The 22,685-nt window shown below is 39.6% G+C and overlaps 3 protein-coding genes across 4 annotated transcripts; 1 reads left to right on the plus strand and 2 right to left on the minus strand.

The window, feature by feature from the left end:
- Positions 1 to 42: 42 nt before the first annotated feature.
- LOC143461693 (kinesin-like protein KIF28) lies at positions 43 to 9,387 on the minus strand. 2 transcript variants are annotated; one of them, XM_076959517.1, is made up of 21 exons: positions 9,192 to 9,387; positions 6,536 to 6,724; positions 6,013 to 6,219; positions 5,496 to 5,582; positions 5,202 to 5,381; positions 4,983 to 5,082; positions 4,680 to 4,846; positions 4,399 to 4,603; positions 4,168 to 4,328; positions 3,957 to 4,084; positions 3,621 to 3,747; positions 3,345 to 3,536; positions 2,632 to 2,814; positions 2,339 to 2,502; positions 2,091 to 2,219; positions 1,878 to 2,012; positions 1,641 to 1,807; positions 1,328 to 1,443; positions 1,174 to 1,251; positions 1,051 to 1,114; positions 43 to 968 (listed from the first exon to the last, which is right to left on the minus strand). In XM_076959517.1, the coding sequence occupies exons 1-21, from the start codon at positions 9,249 to 9,251 to the stop codon at positions 670 to 672; spliced, it is 3,138 nt and encodes a 1,045-aa protein (XP_076815632.1). In that variant the 5' UTR covers positions 9,252 to 9,387; the 3' UTR covers positions 43 to 669. The 2 variants fall into 2 exon arrangements, 1 of the variants encoding a protein (XP_076815632.1); XR_013118071.1 differs by lacking the exon at positions 43 to 968 and having other exon boundaries at positions 1,052 to 1,114; positions 1,619 to 1,807.
- A 2,986-nt stretch (positions 9,388 to 12,373) lies between these two features.
- LOC143462274 (thiosulfate sulfurtransferase/rhodanese-like domain-containing protein 2) lies at positions 12,374 to 15,180 on the plus strand. The gene is made up of 4 exons (XM_076960366.1): positions 12,374 to 12,848; positions 13,678 to 14,004; positions 14,108 to 14,358; positions 14,457 to 15,180. Exons 1-4 carry the CDS (start codon positions 12,432 to 12,434, stop codon positions 14,785 to 14,787), a joined length of 1,326 nt encoding a protein of 441 aa, XP_076816481.1. The 5' UTR covers positions 12,374 to 12,431; the 3' UTR covers positions 14,788 to 15,180.
- A 1,002-nt stretch (positions 15,181 to 16,182) lies between these two features.
- LOC143462275 (uncharacterized) lies at positions 16,183 to 22,159 on the minus strand. The gene is made up of 6 exons (XM_076960367.1): positions 21,394 to 22,159; positions 20,720 to 20,849; positions 19,681 to 20,342; positions 19,412 to 19,524; positions 17,233 to 17,409; positions 16,183 to 17,121 (listed from the first exon to the last, which is right to left on the minus strand). The coding sequence occupies exons 2-6, from the start codon at positions 20,762 to 20,764 to the stop codon at positions 17,036 to 17,038; spliced, it is 1,083 nt and encodes a 360-aa protein (XP_076816482.1). The 5' UTR covers positions 20,765 to 20,849; positions 21,394 to 22,159; the 3' UTR covers positions 16,183 to 17,035.
- Positions 22,160 to 22,685: the final 526 nt, after the last annotated feature.

Here is a 22,685-nt window from a genome sequence, read left to right on the forward strand (position 1 = left end):
TAGATGAGCGATCATTGTTTACATTTTTGTGACATCATAATATACGAATTCACAGTTTAACAAGAAAAAATAAATATTGGAATATTTCAAGACAAAAATATTTCACACAACTTTATAGACTAAGACTTAAAAACTTGCAACTAATAACAGCGCCAATTGTTTCATAGAAGCAATATAATTCCATTTTTGCTCTGGCGACGTTCTTCTAATATGAGTCTTTAACTTTCCGTCTGTTTTGTTGCGTCATAATCGAGAACCTTAGTTTGGCAAAAATGTCGCATACTCGCAGTTTCGGACAGGTATTGATGACGCAATAGACGGTTGAAAACTAATGAGAGCAAAATTATATGAACAATGCGCATAAGGAAGCAAAATGAAGTATTTTTACATATCAAGGATTCTTCTTCGGCGTAAAAACTTTTCTAATGCTGTATTTCCAAGTTCATGATCGTTCCAAGATAGTTGCGAAGTAAAACTTCATAACATCGTCAGTTTGTGACGAAATAAATAAAAGGGATTTATAGTGGCCCTCCCACTTCCGCAATTTCATCACCTGGCCAAGGCTGGACACGAGCGCATGTCGAGTCTACTTTTAAGGTTTTTGAAGCACATTGTCGTTACATTCATGGTTTATGACGCAATAAAGCGATGAGAACTTTCTCGAACAACTCATTTGATGGGGGGAGGCCTTTCCATCTGCTGGAGTCGAACTGCGTTCGAAACCGATTGTTTAAGACTTAATAAAGTCGCGTCGAGATCTTCAGATAATTTCTCAATTTCTTTGTTGCCCTTAAATCCATTGTGTGACGTCATACGTGCTAGATTTTGTTGCAGAGGGCGGATGTCGCTGAAGAAACATTTCAAAGCTCGACCTAGCTCCGCTTGCGCTCTGTTGCTACCTGACGGTTTTGTTTTGGTGTTATTGATATGTCTGACGTGGCTTGTCCCAGATCTTGTGGCGCCTTTCTCTGAAAGAATTAAAGATATTATTGCTGAGAATTATCACCAATACGAAGAGTGCAAGGGAGATAACTTTTCAAATTTCCTTACCGTGTTCTGTGGCAATCCTTGCTTCGAATTTCTTCCGAAGCTTTGAGTTTTCTTTCTTTAAAACCTGAAAAAAAGATTCGATGACAAACTGATCATGTGCTGCATGCAACGTTGAGATCCTACGTTGCAAATCCTCCTCAGATCTTGGTTATCTTCATCCCTCTCTTTCAACATCTTCTTCGCTTCCCTGAGCTCGCTCTCCTGAAAGAAAAGTCGCAGCAATTGAAGTTGAAGCTTCGACGATTCGAGTCTAAGCGACATCGTGTGACTTCATTACCAGCATTTCCACGTCACTGCTGCTTGATGACATAGATGGTGACGGAGTCGGTGACGTGTGCGTGACGTGAAAAAATCCTGAATCTTGCCTCGAGTTCCTTTTTCCGGTCCTGCCCTCTGCGCAAAGCAAATTAAAGTACTTTGATGTCGTCGAAGATAAAAAAGTTGTTAATTTTAAGACACTTCGCTTCGCTTAAGTCCATGCTCAGGAACTTTCGGTCAGATTTTTAGAATTTTTGGTTTGCTTAATTCTGCTTTGTTTATCGGACACCTTGCAAACCCCAACTATTACCTTGCAGACCCAAAACTATCACCTTGCAGACCCCAAAGTTCGACGATGAGGGCCGATGAGTTGAGGTAGTGAAGGAGGTCCTGGTCCACACGTTCCACTGTGATCAGCTGCTCCATGTTGAAGCTCGGGTTGATCGTGCGCCACACAGCGGCGGTCTCATGTCCGTATTCTTCGTCGTAGAACTTAAACCTTAAAAGAGCAAGCATGAAAGCAGAGACCTGGAGGCGATAACGTGAGAAGTCATCTTTGAGCTTCTCACCTCAACATTGCTCCCCTGCTTTTCTTTTCTCTGATCCATTCTACGCCTAGACAATGCGGAATGTTGATGATAAAATCCATCCGCTTACCGACCATCTCCGTCGGATCAATCACCAGAGAGTCCTCTCCTTTCATCCTGGAGGAAGAGGAGAACGGATGTTGGACTCATATTTCTAGGGAGACTACCGAGAAAAAGTCCATGAAAATAACTTACTCTTTCGTGGGAGTGCAGGGATTCATAGACACCTGCAGGATAGCGACCTCTTCTCCAATATCGTTATTTATCGGTACTTGGTCATCTAACGGCATGTTGTAAGACAAACTGTGCAACCACACGTGGGCGCTACAATAAGAAAGAAGCAGTAAATATGATCTAAACGTTTCACTCTACGGAACTTTGAAACCTAGAAACTATTCGCTCATCCAGCAACAAAATCTTCAGCGATGACGTAAACAACACACCATCCGAGATAAATGTCCTCCACCGGATCCCAGAACGGATCGAGATCTTCCGATAACTCCACCATCCATGTGGGATCATCCTGATGCTTCATGTAAAGCTCCTCGATCATGTAGCGGCGGTTGATGAATTTGCTTTTGGACCAGATCCAAACCTGGTCTGTCACCTGGTGGAATAAAATAAGCTACTTTAAACACTTTAGCATCTGAAGAAAGATTTTTGGGGTCGTCTTTAACACCCACCACAGTATCATTGTCGCTACCTATCGGTCACACCTAGCCAATCTTTTTCCCACCTGGTGTCGTACTTCCACCGCTATTTCTTTTGGGATTTCGTTTCCCCGCGCGTCATAAGTGGCTAGGTTTTTAACAAAGAGTTCAAAGTCTCTTTCCTTCTTAAGTTCTTGGCTGATGGCGTTCATACTGGCCACAACCGGCACCAACCGGATGTACTCGGCGTAAACTGCATCTGTGATGCTCTGAAGATGTCGGAATAAAAAGGAATTCAAAGTTTAAAAACAAAGAACTTCAATAATGACACTTACCATAGTGTTTAAGCAAACCACAAGTATTCGCTGAAATTAATTCACATCAGCCATAAGCTCTCGTTCAAGGTTCTTCAACGGGGGCGATATTGTCCATCAAGGGGGCAACTGAGACAATTTTTGAAGTTGGGGGGAGGGGGATTTTAGATTTTAAGGGTGTGAAAGACGCTGTTTCCATTGTCTTTCTAGTTGTGATTTTATAATTATGTATCTGTTATTTACCGCGCTATTATTGCATAAGGTCATACTTGCTTTGTTTCTGATTGTTCTTTCCTTTTTGTGATAATTTCAAAGCATATTGAATATCGCAAGAAGAAAAATAATCGTAGGGGCAATTTTGACGAAGAACTCCGAAAAGGGGTGATTTTACAAGAAAAGGTGGATGACCACTGAGTTTAGCTTCTCTTGTGTAAACGTCAAAACTTCTTCAAAATCAAACTTGGAAACTGTCTTCCAACACCAACCTCGTTTTTATGACGTTTTGCTCTTGGTGACGTATTAGGTAACTCATGAGTGATGTCACTGTAGGTGAGGAGTTCGTTCTGGAAAAAGTCGAAGTTGCATCGCTCTGTGACGCTCTCGACGCTCTCGCGAGATCTTTCCGATGGGAATCCGATGAAGAGGAAGAGCGAGTTTGAACCGACCTTGAGTCGATCCTTTCAGTTAAGAACAAAGATGTGTACGTCAAAATGAGCAAACTCATTCAAGGTCAAGAATCTCAAACTCAAGTTCAAGTTCACCCCGTGGTTGAGTGAAGTCTGGATGAGGATTTTCCTCCCGTTGATGGTGACGTCATCGTTGGCGCAGGGTTCCATTATCACCTTGCCCTCTCCATTGCTCCGGATGATGAAATGCTCCTCCTGGATTCTGTGAACAAACAAAGAAGTTCTTTGTTGATTAGAAACTGAAGACGATATGAAGTAAATTGAACTTCGATCTCACAAAATCTTTTTGCAGATTCCACTGCAAAGGTGAGGAAGTTTATTTCTCACATCATTAACATCACAAAGATCATTACAAATGTCACAAAAAAATTTGAAAAGGAATCTTTTTCAAAAGCACAAACTCTCCATTACCCGAGTCCCCTCAGCACAATATAATGGATTTCTTCTTTTCTCTGCTTGCTGCATCTTCCCACATTGGTGACCCCGTCGTATATCGGGTGCTTGATGATGCCACTTAGCTGTGGGTCTTCATTCACATTCTTAAGCGAAGTTAAGTCATTCGACTTTTTGTTGGAAACCTTAACTTACTTAAATAAAACAAGATTCATGAAGAGATTCCAACCTGTAAGTACGGGTAGCATTGGTTTCTCTGTTGGGGCATCCCCTCAATCGATCTTTGTTCTGCCTCCCATTCCTTCCGGGCAGTTTCCAGCTTCTGTTCCCATGATGTCATCATCTCCTTCATCTGTCGTTCGTTTTGCGTGAGCAGTCGCTGAACATCGGCTAAAATCATCACAACATGGTTGTGACGTAAGCATTCTTATATAATAACAAGGAACCGCTAATGACCTACAATTATCACTGACGCCATCATGGGGAGATTTTCGCGATAATTGAGCAAGAAGTCGCGCGTTTTCCGCCTTCAGTTGTCGAATCAACTTGTCGGTCGGACTCTCGTTGACAACCGCCCTGTTCTTTATCTTTTTCGCTCTGTTCGCGTACCTCAGGGTAGAGAGGGTCTCCTCGTAATTGATGTCGGCCGGACTAAGCGCCGCGATCTGAGAAAAAATTCAATATTTAACAATTCAACAAATTCGAGATTTATCTTCCTGATGTGAAGTAGAATGGAGCCACCATGACAGTTTTGCTGTTCCCGCCCAGGGCAGATTTGAGAAGTTTAGTGAGAACGGAGTCCCGGTAAGGCACAACCGATTTGGGGTCAGCAGTTGCTAAAGTCTCAATCACAGTTCCCAGCATCAAAAGACTTCGGTTGATCGCAGAACCTTCTTTTAGTCTGTCACCTGCCGCGGAAAGTTTATTTCATTATAAAGTCTTTTTCGATTTCTATGTTCATGCGTCTCGATAGCTTGTAATGATGTTGAAGTAATAAACTACAACGTCATAAAGTACGCTAATATGGGGTAATAAAAATCTTACCGGTTGCCCCTGACGACTCTGCTCTCTCACTTCCGGCGAGATCGACCAGATTTATCTCACTCGTCTTCGTGGTGCTCTCACCAAGGTCATTGTTGAAAATCTATGGCATACGTGCATTATTCGGTAACAGAGAGCACGATTGTTTCGGCGCTTGCAGGCCATGACGCGTCGAACACTGAGCTACGCTCTGACGACATGATTTGGTTTAAATTGGCAAACCTGTTTGAACTTAATGCTGATGACCATGTGCGATCTGCTGCTCGTAGCGTTCATATTTGTCGCAGCAGTTGTCCGGTTGATGGCGCCAACTTCCATCAATTGTTCTACTGAGTTGTAATCTCGGCATGGATGTTGCGTCAAGCCTTCGACGTAAAAACCTACGTCACGATTTTCACGAACCTGCAAAAAGAAATGGTTTGACCGAAAGCAACATCACGTGGGACTTAAGCACGGAAGGAGTCAATCAAAGATTAATCAGAGATAAACCAAAGTAAACAACGGGGAGTTTCTTACCTTCAAGTTTGTTGACTTATGTTGACTTTTATTGAAAAGCAGGTCGCGAGTTTGCTCGTTGTAAATCTCAAGCATCGAAAAAGTGACCTTTAAACAACACGGCGCGTTGGTTCGGCAGGCAAGGCAAGGTAATGCAGGAATGTGGAAATGTAAATTACATCATCGGTTTGAGATTTTTTTATTACTTTGTCGCCAGATGTGGTGTTGCCATAACAACCTGTAGCTCATTGTTAAGCGATAAAATTTATGGTTTCTGACATCACAATTAACCTTTACGATCTAACGATCATTGGAGCTTGAAATTTAGGGAAATTTTGAGCCAAACGACGATTTGTTCAAACAATTTGTAAATATCCGCTCAGCCTTGGCGACCACAACATAAATCAAAATACAACTAATCTGGAGCCTCTATCTTAGCGCAGAAAAGAAAGAGGTGTCTAGTTTCTTGCTGGAAATACGCCCTGAGCTTACGATGAACTTGGTAGGAAACTTATCGCCTTTGTTGACACCATCTTACCTGTAGCTCTTTATCGCCCTCTCTGGCCTCATCGATAGCTCTGAAGAGGTTCCCGCAGGTGATTGGGACAATCCCCTTATTGCTCCCGTGTCCCACCATGGAGTAACTTTTGCCGCTCCCCGTCTGTCCATAAGCGAATAGGGTCGCGTTGTAGCCCGCCCACGCGTTCTGGAGGACCCCCCTCCCCAGATCATCGAAGACGGTCATCTGTAAAGATGGGGAATGTTGATTGTTCAATAAAAATTATTTCATAATAAAAAGTTGACAATGGTTTATTGTGGCGTCATAATTAGAAAAAAGAAAGTGCCCTTTCTCTCCATATCGCCCTCTCGTGGATCATGAGACAGGACCCTTGACATTGGAATGGCGGAAATAAAAATCTTCTTCAAACATGAAATTTACAACCAACCCCTAGCAAGCACGATCGTCAATTTCGTGGAATCGATAAAGACGGAAGATGTCATTAACTTTATTACGTCACAATATGTTTGTTTATGTTCTAATAAAATCTTTCGCTCCTCACCTGATCCGCATAACGACTGCTCGCTTCTGATTGGATTAATCGTCCATTCTGATCCACAACGTAGCCATCGTGCGACCAATAGGAATAGTCGAAGCTGAATTGCTTTGTCTCTTTGTTTGTTGGGTTGGTGATAGTCGTGGAATTCCCCTGCATCGATACCACACATTTCGCCTTTCGACTCAATTCTCTCTAAAAAGTAGCAAATGAAGAAATTAAACCAACTTATGTCGGATGCTTAGAGCGAAGGTTGGTCCGTCTGAGACAATTGAATGACTTTATGATGCAATAATTGGTAGAGCTACCCCTAAATGTACTTGGTTGAAACCTTTTGACAACCATAGCAGGGGTTTGCACATGTATTTCATGGCAGTGGAATTTATACCTTCGTTTAACTTAACCGAACCAGCTGAGTTAAACAAATGTAACATTTCAGAGGGAAACATGTTGCATGGGTCTAGATCAAAAAGATCGAAGCAAACGCCATTTTCGTTCTTACAAAAGACATAGATACATTAGTCATGACGAACAACTCCCATAGAGCTCGCAAAAGATGATTTTTTTAACCCGAGTTTATCAGGATAAAACGCAGCAGCTCACATGTCAAGGTTGCCATGAAACGATCAGATTTGAAGCCTTCGCCGGTCTCTGACTTCTGACACAAAATCCTCTTGGACTATTATTTTAACCAAAATATTTAATTGAAAAAGAGATTTTGTGCCGGTATTAGCATTTGTGCCAATTAGCACCAACTTTCCCGCTACCATAATTTCTTTATAAATTGTATGAAAGTGCGTAGAGTCAATATTATGACGGCACAATGTGCTTATGACACAACAAAAGCGACAGAAGGAACAGGATGTGGGCAAACAGAGATTGTTAAGTAAACAATGCTTTATTATTCGTTTACAAAGTCGATTGTGTTTCGTATTAACAGGATGCGTTGTTGCTTTTGAGCCAAGGCCGTCATGTTGGTGGTTTCATGACATCAAAGCGCTTAGGCCAGAACGATCCCGGTCCGAGATGGGAAACACAGATCACGGTGACCTTGGAATTCGGGTCCATTTTAATTTTTAACTGATACATCCGACTTTCTGGTTAATTCCACACAAACTATAAACATTGGACTTTGTTGTCTGCTGTGCCCAAATATGAACTCACATTAAAATGGCAAAATAGAATCTTCGAGTGACGTGTTATGTAAGTCCTGTGTTACATTAACTCACTTACATTAAGTAAAGGAACTTCACTTAACGAGTTTTCTTCGTGTGCGCTTGCATTGGAATCATTTCTTTCTTTGTAAATATTGCATCGTGACCTATGCCCTTGATGAGGTCATAATAAATAGGAAACATTTATTGTGAAATGGTAGACCAGCTGTAACAGATATGGTGCAGGAATGTCCATAGATAAGCCATGAACCGACATCTCGTCTTAATTAAGTCGAGTTGATGTTTGTTTTTGGCGACCGAGCAAGGAATCATGACAAGAAAGTTTGTTTGCCGAAGCGAAGTTCCCACAAGCAGTCAGGTAGCTTCAACTTCTTCACAAGGAACTTGCCACAACGAGCGATGAGAAGACGGTTTGTGTTCAAAGCAATTTAATTGATTCAGTCTATCGTGGGATTTGTTTTTAACCCCAACACGATCTGTAAAAAGTAATTGTTGTCGCGGTTTCTGCCGATATTTATCGCTTTGAAAGAGTATCTGCGTTTCTCTGGCAACCAAATAAAGCGCACGCAAGGCGCTATTTGTTTATTGAGCCAAGCGCTTGTGAAGGGAAGTTGAGCGATACGTGAGTGCTGATAAGTAACAAATTATGACGACGGATATTTTGTATCTTATGAAACTCAACTATGAGGTCACTGCTGTCCTATCTATTTCAAATGCCTATTATGTCGTCACGATATCGCAACAATGTTCCCTGAGTTAACAAACGAGTGATCCGACACTAACGCAATTACTTCATTGTTTTGCACCGAAACGTCACAATTAAAATTAGATTAAAAGTTGAAGTGAACTGAGACTTGTGACGTAATATGATCCAAACAACTGAATTTTCCACAGACACCAAGATATCAATCGTAAAAAACAGGCAACAAACGACCAGTAGTAGAGGGTAAAATCACACACACACACACACACACATCATACTGTAACAATAAAAATTCCCAAGCATTGTAAATTTTGTGAGATTCATGAAATTTCCAAAACTTTAATGACGTGTCTCATTTAGAGCAAGTTTTGGTAAAAGGCCTCGCGCTAATCTCTAAATTTATGACGTACTGTCGCTTTTTAACGACGACCTCCGACCCCATGCTGGGAGGAACACAAAAGACGAACCTTCCCCATCCATTACTGCTCGTTGTAAAACAAAACGTCAAAGAAATTCTTTGCGAGACTTTGACCAGCTTCAACAGCTGCATCGGTTCCACATACAACGAAAAGCAACAACAGAAAAAAGGCAGATTGCAGCTTTAGAGAAGAAATAACTGTATTTCTCGAAATAAACCTCTGACAGTCTGACCATTGGAAATTGTATTAACAGGTATATGTTGTAATTGCTGACCACTGGCAAAAATTTGTAAAAAGACACATTTGGTGTACAGCGCTGGTCGTAACGCCCTGGATCTATCAGCAGGAGACTGAAATGAACTCACCTGGTTGAAAGGTCGCACCCTCACCGCTACTTTTATGCTATCTCCGCCCGATAAAGGCATTATGATGTCACAACTGAGGTTCTTCTCCTTATTTTGCTGGTTTTAACAGACCTGCAGTTGCAGGAAGGTGATTGCACATTGACCATGAACCAACTATACTTTAAACGCAACGCTCTAAACACTAACTGAGGTTGTCTGGCAGCCCTCTTCCAAGCGAGTGAATTCCGCCTTCTTCGTAACCTCACATCCACTTCCACACCGTTGGCATAAAGGTTGTAGACCGCCACCTAACGGCTAATGAACTATTGCAACCTTTACCACTTTATATTTACGAGCAATTTGCCATAGAGACGCATTTCTTCATCAGTAACGGAATATTAGAATGAAAACAAAATGGTCCTAAAAGTTTCATAAAAACTAATTTCTTGTGTCCTTTCTATTATTAACTCAGCAAGTTGTTGATTTCAGTGACAGCTGACGCTGGCTGATGTGCACGCGACCGTTACATTTGATGGTTACTGAGCTAAAATTTTTTGGGAGACTTCCCACAATCTGAACCTTTCTGCTTAGAGTGATGAGCCAGACATAAAACCAGGCGCTCTAATCAACATCACATTCCTCATCTGGTTGTTAACAATCAATATTGTATAATTTTTCAAAAATATGATAAAACTGATAACAAGGAATGAAAAGAAACAAATAGCGACTGTACCGTTTTCGATACCAAACAAAGACAAGATTTTTAAAATTTCACGAGCACAGAACTTGCTAAAACATTTTATTTTTATTTTGAACAGAGTATAATATTTTTCTCAGAAGTAGATGCAGGTCAAAAATTTAAAAGACATGCATTTATTAAGCCTGTTGGCTTATTTGATAATTTAACTATTTAAAACAAAAAATCTATTTTACTTGGGAATACTCTTATATTCAAAATTGCATAAATCATAATTTAGAGCCTTTGAAATTTAATTTACCATAAAAAACATGTAATCCAACTGTTGGAAAACAATTTGAACCTATAGTGAGAGACAAGTACAGAAACAAGTTGATCTTACACGAAAAAAAAAACTATTAACTGAACATTCGGGTAAAACATTTTTAAAAATAAATAATTCGTGGTTAGGTAGTTATCGGAAAAATAAAATCGCAAAAGATCTCAGTTTTTGGCCTTCATTCTGACATAGATCAAGGCTTTTGTTATGTCATAGAGTAGTCAAATTGCTTGACAACATGCTGCTGCTGTTGCTTTCTTTGCGCGGTAGCCGGTAGTCAACTGAAGTCAGAAGTGTAGGTCATAGGAGTTTAGCCTATATCCAGTTAGGCGTCATGTCATGAATAAACTGCGATTGCTTTAACTATAAAATATACGTCAGCTCAATCATTAGCGTCCCGTAAAATTACGGTATCCTTTGTACCGCTAAGGCTAACCGTCAAACCAGTACCGTACTGGTTGCCGTGTTTGGGCAATAGGCTGTCACCTATCAAGCTATTGGCAGTTAGAGCAATCTATTCAGTTGTAACAGATACATACGTGATGTATATAAGGACAAAGGTGGTAGGCCTATTGCTAAATTTATGAATTTGCGAATGTTGTCTGTGATTACCTTGTAATGAAATGATTGTTTATCGTTCCTTAGCCTGTAAGGACGACCACTTCAATTACAATGTTTGTCTGTAGAATTGCTTAATGTCCTCGAAATGAAATGAGTCTCAGGTCGTTGTTTCGCTTCTCTTAATCTTAGAATTAATTGTACACCTCGACAACTGTATAAACTGGTTATATTGAAGTTTCATTGAACGAATAAATCAAGATAGAACATTGTGACAGCTACAGCACAAAGACATGTTGCGGCGTTGAACGTAGAAACCAAAAGGACTGAATAAATCAAAATGCACGCACAGGGGAAGCAGTCGATTACGTCACGCAGTGTTATGCTTCACTGATTCCATAGATGAGAATTCTATGTAGTACACAATTTTATATTATATTAAGTGATATATTTATCACAACCTGTAACATCACAAGAGCCTTGATCTACGCCACAATTAAGGCCAATTTTGCAATTTTATTTTGTTTATAATTACCTAACCAAGAACTATTTTTCAAAAATATTTTACCGGAATATGTAGTGAATGGTTTTCTTTCATACAAGATCAATTTGTTTTTGGACTTACCCCTCTCACTTTAAGCAAAATATTATTAACGTGTACCAAGTAAGGTTTGCACGTAGTACCACAGCAAGCTGACTTCGTAGTTTGTTAATAGTAAGTTGAATGTAAGTGTTTTGTGTGTGCCAGCGTCTATTTACCGGCTGCCAATTACCAAATTTGGATAAAGCTACCTCGGTAAACGGCGGCGGGTGATGCAGACTCATATTGTGACGTCATCTGGAAGTGCACTTGTATAGTAGACCCGGAAAATACGAATATGATCAACAGCAATAAGGCTAGCTTGTGAATTGAAATGCATGCTAACTTAAAACATATTAATTTTTCCAAATTAACCTAAAACTAATCCCCTCTGACCTAAACTCTCACCTTTTATGACTAAATTAAGTCAAAACTAAATCTGAACAAAAAGAAACAGCAGCAAGATTTGAACCCAAGACCTCCAGCATACGAGTCCCATCATTAACTCCACGCCACCTCATTGCTTTCTTCCCCTCTTATATAACGACGGTGATAAACACATCAACGAAAATCTGTTCGTCACCGTATGTAAAAGGCTGCCACTATTTCACCGGAAGAAATTGTACTTTCTAAGCTATAGTTTTCACAGCTTCTTGTTAACTTAAATGCTATGTCATGCCTCGTAACCTATATCTACCGTCTAATATGAATCTAACTTTAATTAAAGCCATAAGTAACTAAAATCAACTTTCTGCGTTCCAATTCTCCCAACCTAACGGCTTATCTTTAACAACGGAACGCGTGACACACTTACGGTGAAAGAGTCACTCTCTTCTTACTGCTGCATAAACCACATTCATTTTAAAATTCTTAATTGTGTGTGCATAATGTTTTGTTGAAAACTATCAAATTCCCAGACTACACTGGAACTCCTTTCATTGGAATTTTGGAAACACTGCATAATAAATTGATAACACTCGGTGCATGCTGCTGAGAACAAGTCATAAGCTGGTGATCCTATCATTTTTGGTCGCTTAGCATTTTAAAAACTTTTGTTATTTTTCTCAGAACTTCCTCATTTTTGTTACTGGTTTTTATTTAAGTACAATGAAAAAAGTTAATTTGAAAAATTTATCAGCGAAGGAGCTCCATAAACTTTTTCACAAAGCTGCATTTTCACAGTTTGTTGATTCAACTGTCAATCAAAATCAACAATATGAAGAAATTTGTTGGGTCTGTTGCAAAAAAGAATTCAAATTGTTGAAAGATGTCCACAGACATGTCGCCGAGTGCCATTATGATGAAATAAAGAAAAACTATTTAAAATTAAAGGACGATTATGAAAAGAAGGTTTCGGAGCAGGATAAAAATAAATATGAACACGATGATGTCAAAATTGAACCAAATTCTGAGGTTGAAAGCTTCATGTGCATTTGTGGATGTAAAGATTTTGTCGTTCTTTTGTTTTATCATTACGTGGAAAACCCGATCAACCACGGCCTGGACACCATAAAGATCTGGCAGGTATTTTTGCGCAATTGTTTCATCTTTGCCAAAAATTTGCAGGTGAAGAGCACAGTAGTAGAAGTGCACTATAACACACAAATGACCTAATTATGACATCTCTATTACATGGTTGTGCACTTCCACCACTAGATGTCATCATGGCTAAGATTAAAAACTTTGAAATAAAAAATTTATGGCTGTCTGAGTAGCAGAGTGGGGAGTGTTTAACACAAGGGTCGGCAACCTACGGCCCGCGGGCCGGATCCGGCCCGCCATGCGAAATCGTCCGGCCCGAGACATATTAATTAGTTATCACAAGAATACGGCCCGCCCTTTCTTATTGAGTTTCAAACTGCAGTGTTAGCACTGTTTGAAAAAATTGTGGTATTGTTACGCCATAAGTATGTCGTACTAGTCTATTGTTACGCCATAAAACTGGTGCGAAGGCGGGAGACTAGTATCTCGTACTAAGTACGAGATTGTCTGTAGAGTAGACTAGACTAGTCGTTATAGATACAAAGAGAGATGCCGTGTCACATTAATGCTGTGTTGTTGAAGTGTAAAAACATATATTTTGCTCTTTTTGTGATTGGTATGATTGAGATTGCAGCAATGTAGTGTAATATTCTGAAGTGAGTGTGAATTATAGCATTAATGAAATTTCCGTCCCGCCAAAGAGTTGTACACTCGACATTTGGCCCGTGACTAGCAAAAGGTTGCCGACCCCTGGTTTAACACAAACTAAAAGATCCATATTTGCTTGGGTTATCTGCTAGTTAGCGATGACATTGGCCACTGTATACTTACATAGATATCAAAACAATATTACCAGATTAACTGTGTTTAGGTGAAGCTGTGTCGGAACCTTAAGCTGAGAGGAAAAATCCGACTTTCAACAGAGGGGATAAATGGGACGGTTGAAGGATGCAAATGTGGAACCGATGAATATAAATCGCAAATCCTTCGTCAGGAAATCTTCACTAAGATGTCTATGGATGACTTTAAAACTAGCAAAGGGACCGGTTCGAGTTTCGATGAACTGAGCGTCACAATCTGCCAAGAGCTGTGCACACTAGGGCTCCCTCCAGAGGATGTGTCAACATCAGGAGGAGGAAAATATCTTACTCCAGACGAGTTCCATCTCGCGCTTGAAAATCTCACGGAGGATTGTGATGTAAGCGTCAGTTACGTGCTACCACTTTCTATACTGTTGCAGATTTATTTGACGGCACTTGTTGTATGTTTCAACAACTAAATGAGAAACATTTTTTGTACAGAAAGCACCAATTTTGTTGGATGTTCGAAACTTCTACGAAAGCAAGATAGGGTTCTTTGAAAACGCACTGAGGCCAAATCTGCGGAAATTTAGCTACTTCCCCGCGTATGTTGACGAGAATCGGGAAGTTTTTAACGGACGGAAAGTGATAACTTACTGCACAGGCGGCATCCGGTGTGAAAGGGCAACGACCTATTTGAAGAAAGCAACGGAGTGTGAAGAAGTTTTCCAGTTAAAAGGAGGCATTCACAAGTATGGAAAGTAACAGAATACATGCCCTAGAATCTACCCTATTTTATCTTAAGGAAACCGTACAACCTTCGTTACAAACAATTCTTCACCTTGTTCAGATACTTGGAGCAATACCCAGATGGATTTTATACTGGAAAGCTGTTTGTTTTTGACAATCGATACAGCATTGGTGACAGTACTTGTATGACATCACAATGCTTCTATTGTTCGACACCACACGACGATTATGAGCTGTGTACCACGCGTGGATGTAGGCAGCTTGTCCTAATATGCCAGACTTGCAGGAGTAAAAACATTACGACGTGTTGCACTAGGTGCTCCCAGAATGCGGAGAGTTGTGGCAACTGCAAGGAGTGTTCGTGCACCAAGGAACGAACTCGAATTCCCAAAGAACCTTCCTCAATTATTTTAATTTCTTCCGGTTCCTGAAGACGGTTATTTTTCTGTTAACTCTAGAAATGCTAATAAACAAGGATTCCTTGTGAGCATCGAGAAATGACTTGAAGAGCAGGAAGGGAGCAGCAAGTGAATGGAACATGCATTGGTTTTGTAAGTTCAGGGCAATACTCTTTTGAACTAGGCCTTACATAAGTTATCCAGCTGATTGGGGATTATTCGAAAAATTAATATTAGAGCCAAGAAAGCAGCAAACATTTCCAATTTCATATCGCATTGAAAATGAATTAAGCAAAGCTCCAATCTCCTCCTAGTTTCTTGCCTCTGTATTATTTTTTGATTCTTGAGAAAAAACAAAATTGTTGTCTGTCATTGCCAGTTAATGACTGAAGCTGTTGGTTAAAGTCCAATAAAATTTTAAGGTGCTGTCTGTGTGCCACAAACTTATCAAATACAGTGTCATGGAACTTACCAAATACTGCGACTGGTCACCATTAACTTACAGTGTCATGTGTGCCAAATAATGTGTCATGGAAAATGAGAGAAGACAGAATCAAAGAAAAAATTTTGATGGTTAAAACCTCAACAAATTCTAAAGAGGGGTGAAATAATATCATAGCAAATACCACCCAAGTAAGAAACGAGTTGGACCAATTGAAATGTTTACTCGTAATTGGCATTAGCATGTTCCCCGTCAAAATCCTCCAATCTGTGAGTTGGAGAAATAAAAAACACTGATCTCCAAGATGAGTTCACAGCTGATCATACCAAAACTCAGTAGTCCCAGTTTCACTGAAAATCTCTACTTCTGTCAAATTCTCATAATCTGCAACAATCAAAGTGAAGCGAGTAGCTTCCAACTTCTTCATCATTGCTGATCCCAGCTTGCCAGGGAGCAAGATTCTTCCTCCAGAAGTGAACCAGGTTCCCGTTTTTCACCCCTAGACTTCCTGATTTTCCCGGCGACCCAACGTGTCACTCCATGGCATTGTTGCCCAACAATCATCAGAGATGAGGAGGAAAATGATCATCAATTCCGTTTTCACTTGGAAAGCTGCCATGAGTTGATCAGCCAGTCACAATTTAAAACAAGAGAAAATAAAAAGTGGAAACTCAAAACTTTCCGAACTTGACTGTTCGTCTAATTTCTGCGCTTGCGGACAATTCTATGACCTGCCTCCACAGGGTAGGTTGTGCTGCTAAACAACAGACTGCATTGGAGATATTTAGATTATACAAATGCTGATTGCTCGCTAGAAAATCCACCCATGAAGTTGTTATAAAACTTTCACCGCTTCCGGCTATTTCAAAGCTTTTGATTGGCTGACAGAGATTATCAGCGACACACTGTAAAAACTCAAATCAAAAATCTGTGATCCTGGCAGGATAATTATCATGATCATCCAGTCAAGACATGGCACAGTTAGACTCTTACCATCTCCAACACATTGTAAACTAAATATTTTATAAAATTCATAAAAGCAAATTACAAACACAATAGGTACGAAATGTCAAGATAAACATGGATTGTTCTTACTTAAAACAATGCTTGCATATATAAGCACAAGTAGCAAAAGTTATATATCTGGATTGCTGAATAATCTTTAAGGTAAAAATTATTAATTGCCAAAGTCTTAATTATTACAATATGTTCATATTTAGACTGCAATGAACCTTAGGCAGGTTATAAACTTGAAGCAGCAGTGAAGGCGACATCACATTGCACCTGATACCAACGTTACGTCAATCGGAATTAACGACACGGTAGAAGAATGATTGACATAAATATATGAAAGCTTAAAGCAGAAGCAGTACGAGAATTACACAAGCAAGGAAAGAAGGCACTACTGCTTGAGTATTATATAATATGACACTAGTGGAGATAATGTACCACAACAAAGGAACTTGTAAATTCCGACTATAATATACTAATTAAACACAGAAACTTTCATTCAAAAATGGTAGAAAAATGCTGGTAGAAAATTTGAGACTTCTTTAAGAAACGTGTCATAGAATATGTGAGAAATACAATATAAACACTCTGACAGTAAACTAGATACAAAAAACTTTCATTCATGGTAATAAATTTGAGACTTCTTAAATGTGAGAAATATATTAATTTTGTGCATTATCGAGGAAAAATGAAGAAAAAACTGTTCTAAATTGTCCATTTTCAAAATCCAAATAATTCCTCCACACATGTTAGCAATTGCATTAAAACTAAGGGATACATTTAAACTCAACAACTGCAGCAGTGGTGGACAACACCACAAAACAGTGATTAACACCTGTCTTGTGGGAACCTTGTTCTAATCAACGCTTCTTCCAGTTTGCGAATGATGTCTTCCTTGCTTGTGAACAGCTTACCTATAAAGAAATCCAGAACTTATTCATCATTGTCAGTTGATGAAAGTTTGTAATTTCAGCAAATTTTCAACATTTAACAAACCACAGCAACATCACATAAAACTATCCGACCTTTGCCCCAAGCCTTCAGTTTCTCAAACTTCCTCGCGTACGCGTCACTCTTATAATTGTCGTCGATGTGGTGGAGCTCCTCATCACTGAGCTGGAGTCCGATGCGAGTGAATCGATACCAATCATTGGTTGAAGGGAGCGTGCGGCAGATGAACTCATCGAAACAGTCACGTAGACCTTTTAAAACAAGCAACACATGTTGACTTGAAACATAGATATCATACTTTCCTGATACCAGGGGTAGCTACCGGTGATGTTAGGTGATGCGAGAGATGAACTTGTTTGAAATAATGTAACCACTAAAATAGCAACTACTTTGAAACCTTATAATTATTACAAGGTTCACTATAAGCTATGCGTTTGTGAGCCACTCAATCCATGGTCTATACCTGGCTTCAAATGGCTCAGTACAAAGTGAAAATTACTTAATAGGCAAATGGTGTCGGGGTTGCGACAATTGTGACATAACAGGGCCGTACAATGACATAATGAGTGATGAAAGTCAAGAAGTATTTGCATATATCTTAGTATGCAAGATGTTGCACCACTGAAGCATTTCTCTTTACATTACAGTTGGTTACAATAGGTGGTTTAGCTGAGGCTAGAAAACCTATTTCTTGTGCTCATAATAAGATAACAACACTGCAAACATCTCGGTACCTCTTTCAACACTTTTACGTGGACCACAAATGTTTACTATTCTGCTACAGATAAGATGGCGCCGAGAAAATTAAAATTTGTTGACAAATACAGAAATTTTAAAATAACTTCCAGAATTTGGGTTGTCACAACTGTGGATTAAAGTGTCATTTTCACTCATGCGATAATAATACTGGTCGACAACCAATTTTAAACTTTTCATTGACTCTTCGAAGAGAAGTTTGAAAGCTGTGTTGTTGCACAATGGAAATATAAAACCGTCTATTCTTTTGCTCATTCTGTTCATTTGAAAGAATGTTATGAAAGCATCAAAGTCCTTCTGGAAGCTATTCAGTACAAAGCTTACAAATGGAACATTTGCGGAGACCTCAAAGTCGTTGATATCTTGATGGGAATGCAGGGAGGATTCACGAAACATTGCTGCTTCCTGTGTTTGTGGAAAGCCGTGCTACCAAAGAGCATTATATCAGAAGAGATTGGCCTGTAAGAGAATTGTACTTAACTGGAGTGGCTAACATTGAAAACGTTCCTCTAGTAGATCCTCAGAAAATTCTCTTGCCCCTTCTTCATACCAAGCTGGGTTTGATGAAGAGTTTTGTTAAAGCGATGGAAAGTGCAATTATAATGGGTTCGCATTTCTCTGCAAAAAGTTTCCCGGCATAAGCCAAGTAAAACTAAAAGAAGGAATCTTCGTGGGCCCTCAAATTAGAGAAGTGCTAAAGGATCCACATTTTGAAAAATCTTTGTCGAGGTTGGAATTTTGTGCTAGGCAGGCATTCAAGTGGTTGTGTGCTAGCTTTTTCGGAAATGCGAAATCGCCTTCTCTTTAGGCAGGAGTTGATGATTTGCTTGAGACTTACAGAAAAATGGGTTGCCGCATGTCCCTCAAAATGCATTTTCTGCGCTCCCACTTGAACTTCTTTCCAGAAAACCTTGGTGCAGTTAGTGACGAACAAGGTGAACGATTTCACCAGGACATTCAAGCTTTTAAAGCTCGTTACCAAGGTTTTTGGAATGATGAGGGACTACTGCTGGATGTTATATCGTGATGACCCCAGTTATGTGTAGAAAAGAAAGTCATATGCTAAACATTTTTAAGTGCCATTTATCATAGCTGTGTATTGTTTTTAATGCTTTTTTCTGAAAACATGGATTCCACGATATCTTGAAAATGTGATGAGCTAAAGAAAAACTAAAGGCAGATTCGGAATCAGAGCAAAAAATACATTTCAAATAATATACTTGCTTTATCGTTTAAAAAAAGTGAAATTTTGTTGACCTGTGATAATTATTGCAAAAATTCTAAAACCCTTTCCATTTCTGAAGTCATAAATGTGAGTTACTTCTCATTTGGCATCTATCATTCGTTACGAAGACTGGACGGCAATATTGAATGTTTTATCACAATTTATCGAGTCAAGTATTGCATACAAAAAAACACAAAAATATTGTTTAGTATAAATTTAAATTTTAAAAAAGAAATAAACAAAAAATATATCAAAAGAAACTTGCTTCTTACATTGACATGGCACAGAGCTGGTTGGTTGGTCAGACCCATATTGTGCAAACGTGAAGTGTCCTGATCCGGGGGAAGTCCCACTTTTGCATGGAGTTCCTTGAGGTGTCAAACTCCTTCATGATAAAATTTTGCACAAGCATAGAATTGTCAGAAACACATTGATGAGACTCGTACAAATTTCACAGCATTGCATCAAAATACTAAGAAGCCACGATTATTCATTCAGCTTAAACATATCGAGCACAAGGCAATGAGAGCAACAGACTCACCGGTTTCTTCTTTCATGGGCACGACTCTGTTGGTGATTGATCTCAGAGCTTCGAGATTTACGAACCGAAACTTCTTTCAGTCTTCTCCCATTGTCACTAACGCTCGGATAATTTGGCGCTGCAGACAGAGACGAGCTTGATGGATACTGGGAGCTTGCATCACTAGGTGGAGTGCCACATTCACGCATCTCGAGTCCCGAACCACAACTCGTCATGTAACCATTTGAATACTCGACCATTTGATGGGATGTGGGAGGAAAAACCTCATCATTCTCCTGCGATGATTGGTACGAGGAGGAGCTGATGGTGACCTTCTCAACTTGGGAAGCAGTTGTTCTCTCGTACGTGACTTGTGTGTTACCAAGCTTCACCTGACGGTCTGCCATCGACATAAACTTTTCTGACAAGGATTTAACACATTGCTCTTTTGCTGCATTGTTCCTGCTCGATGGAAACGCCACCATGTGGTGACATCTTTGTGGTAAGGGACAAATATTCCTGATGTTGGTGCTAATGTTCTGGAGCATGAGGCGTTTATCGCGGCACATCGTCTCTGCTTCTCGATGGATTTCTACAATCACTTGACGCAGTTCTACTTCTGTCTTTCTTTGCACGGAATCTCGGACCAATGTCAAAATTCGAGACAATCGTTGTAAGTCCACCTGCAAGTTATGTCAGATATGAATTCCGATTTTTATAACACACTACAAAGGCAACTATGGAAAATCTTCATATTAGGCCTCTGCTAAGTCCAAAGTTTAGTTTATCAAAATATTATCAAGCTCAGGCCAGACGTGCACATTTTGGATCAAAATTGCACTATCAGAGCATCTGCACCTGCACGCAGAGTTAAGAAATTACCAAGAAAGTAAAACCACGTCTATCATGGGGTCTAGTGCAAATGTGCACAACCACAGGATATATTTGTATACTAGGCCCCAGCTAGTCCCCTACCTTTCCAAGTTTCTTGCACTTCCATCCAGAGCAAACACCTATTTCGCTTACTAATTGTGAAGTAATCTCATATATGAGCACTCACCATGTTCTGATTCAGCAGCAATTGTATCCCAGGAAGTGCAGCCATGGTGAGAAGGAATATTCCACGGATCGAGTGAGTTGGAACTTGTTGAGTATTGGCAAGAAGACTAAGGTTAACTTAGACGACTGACCTACCACATTAGAAAAAAAGTTTGGTTATTAATAGTTATCCATCTGCCTTTGTAACCATTCTTTCTATAGTGGTATGATTAATTGTTAATGGTATTGCTGTGTCATAATGTTGATCCTTGAACTAAGGGAAGTCTTTGCACAACTAAATATTTATTATTTTGTTCATTTTTCGCCATTAACTGTGCACTGGTCTGTATTTTGTGACAGCTGTTCACCTGAGATCTACACATTTTTGATAAACCATAGAAACTCAATTATCTAAAGTTACCCTCACACAAATATTCATTAAAAGGATACACATAATTCTAAGCTGCGAATTTTTGTTTGTCGTCAAATCAAAGCGAGATGCCAACCTGACACTTTACTGCTTTAAGAAGGGACCACAAACGTAAAGTATACACATCTTATTAGTATATATATTTGACCATCAGATATTAATAATGAGGTGTAGGCTAAGTCAGTTATAACTCTTTGAATAGTATCAAGTGGCAGGCAAGCCTAATCACTACAATGATTTTAACACATAGTAAGGATATATCATACCAGGGAAACAGTCGCAAGCATCTTAGGTTAATACTGTGAAAAATGCTTAAAGTCATCAAAGGGTTACAAATGTTAGCCTAGAAATACACTGGAAAAAGTCTTGAATAGATGCATATTTGGTTAGCCATTGTACTCCTGTACATCTGATTTAGCGCGTCTGGACAACCAAGATTTTGAAAAATCCTGCCATGAAATATAGACTGGACTTTCAGACAGTGTGGAGTAAAAATTACAATGCTAATGTTTCGAGCTATAGTTAAAGCACAATAAAGAATAATGTTGGACAATAAAAAACTGCGCAATATCAATGATTCTTCACAGCACTCAAGTCGATTAAGTTTACAGCCAATCTCAAACGGTCCGACTGGAAAGTATGGCGGTTTTCGACGAGAAATTGTGCGTGCAAAGACGCAGATTTTAGCGTGATGACGCGCACTGACGTCTAACATCTTTGTTTATTTATTATAAATCGGCGTGATAAATAAAATATTCAGCGAACATGTTGATGGGTCAGGTGCAAAAGTGTACAACCGTCTGATGCTTTTGTATACTAAACCCACGCTATCCCAATTGTTACGCCATTTGGTTGCGCATTTCTGCACTAGACCCCGTTGATGAATGTGCTTAAAAATGCCACACTTTCCACTATGGCCGCCAATACCGGTCAGCCACCGCCGGTATGGGATAACTTTCATTTACCAGCCTATTAAGTACTGTATTAACCAAACTGGCATAAAATGTGGCGATCATTACAAAGAACAACAACACCAAGATTTTCGTACCAGAGCGCTTCAAGTAAATATTTCATGCTTGGCGAATAAGGTACAACTAGGAGCTCAATAAGTCAACCAGGAGCTCAATAAGTCAACCAGGTGTAACAAAGAAACTACTGGTGAGACAGACACTTTGCTCTAAACCACTGATTAAAAAAAAAAAAAAATTTCAGGACACACGACATCAGTGCCACTGAGTATATCAAACATTTTAAAACCAAAAGTGGTCGAACTTCAAATAAGCACGGAACGGCCACCGTTATTTTTAATACCACTTCTGACTGGTGGATAAAATACTACACCTATTTGTAACGGTAAAAAGCAACTACCGTTGATGTTTAATCCATTGTACTTCGTAATATAGACACTTATGTTTGTAGTTACAACTGTTAGAGTGTTATCCACATTGGACACAAACCATGCTGGCGGGATGGTATCCATAGGAAATTTAGTTTTTGTGCTGTGAGTGTAGTTCGGCCTCACTCAATGAAACGATCGAAGTTCTACGAGGATTTGTAA

Source organism: Clavelina lepadiformis, chromosome 6 (assembly GCF_947623445.1).
Source record: "Clavelina lepadiformis chromosome 6, kaClaLepa1.1, whole genome shotgun sequence".
NCBI lineage: Eukaryota > Metazoa > Chordata > Ascidiacea > Aplousobranchia > Clavelinidae > Clavelina > Clavelina lepadiformis.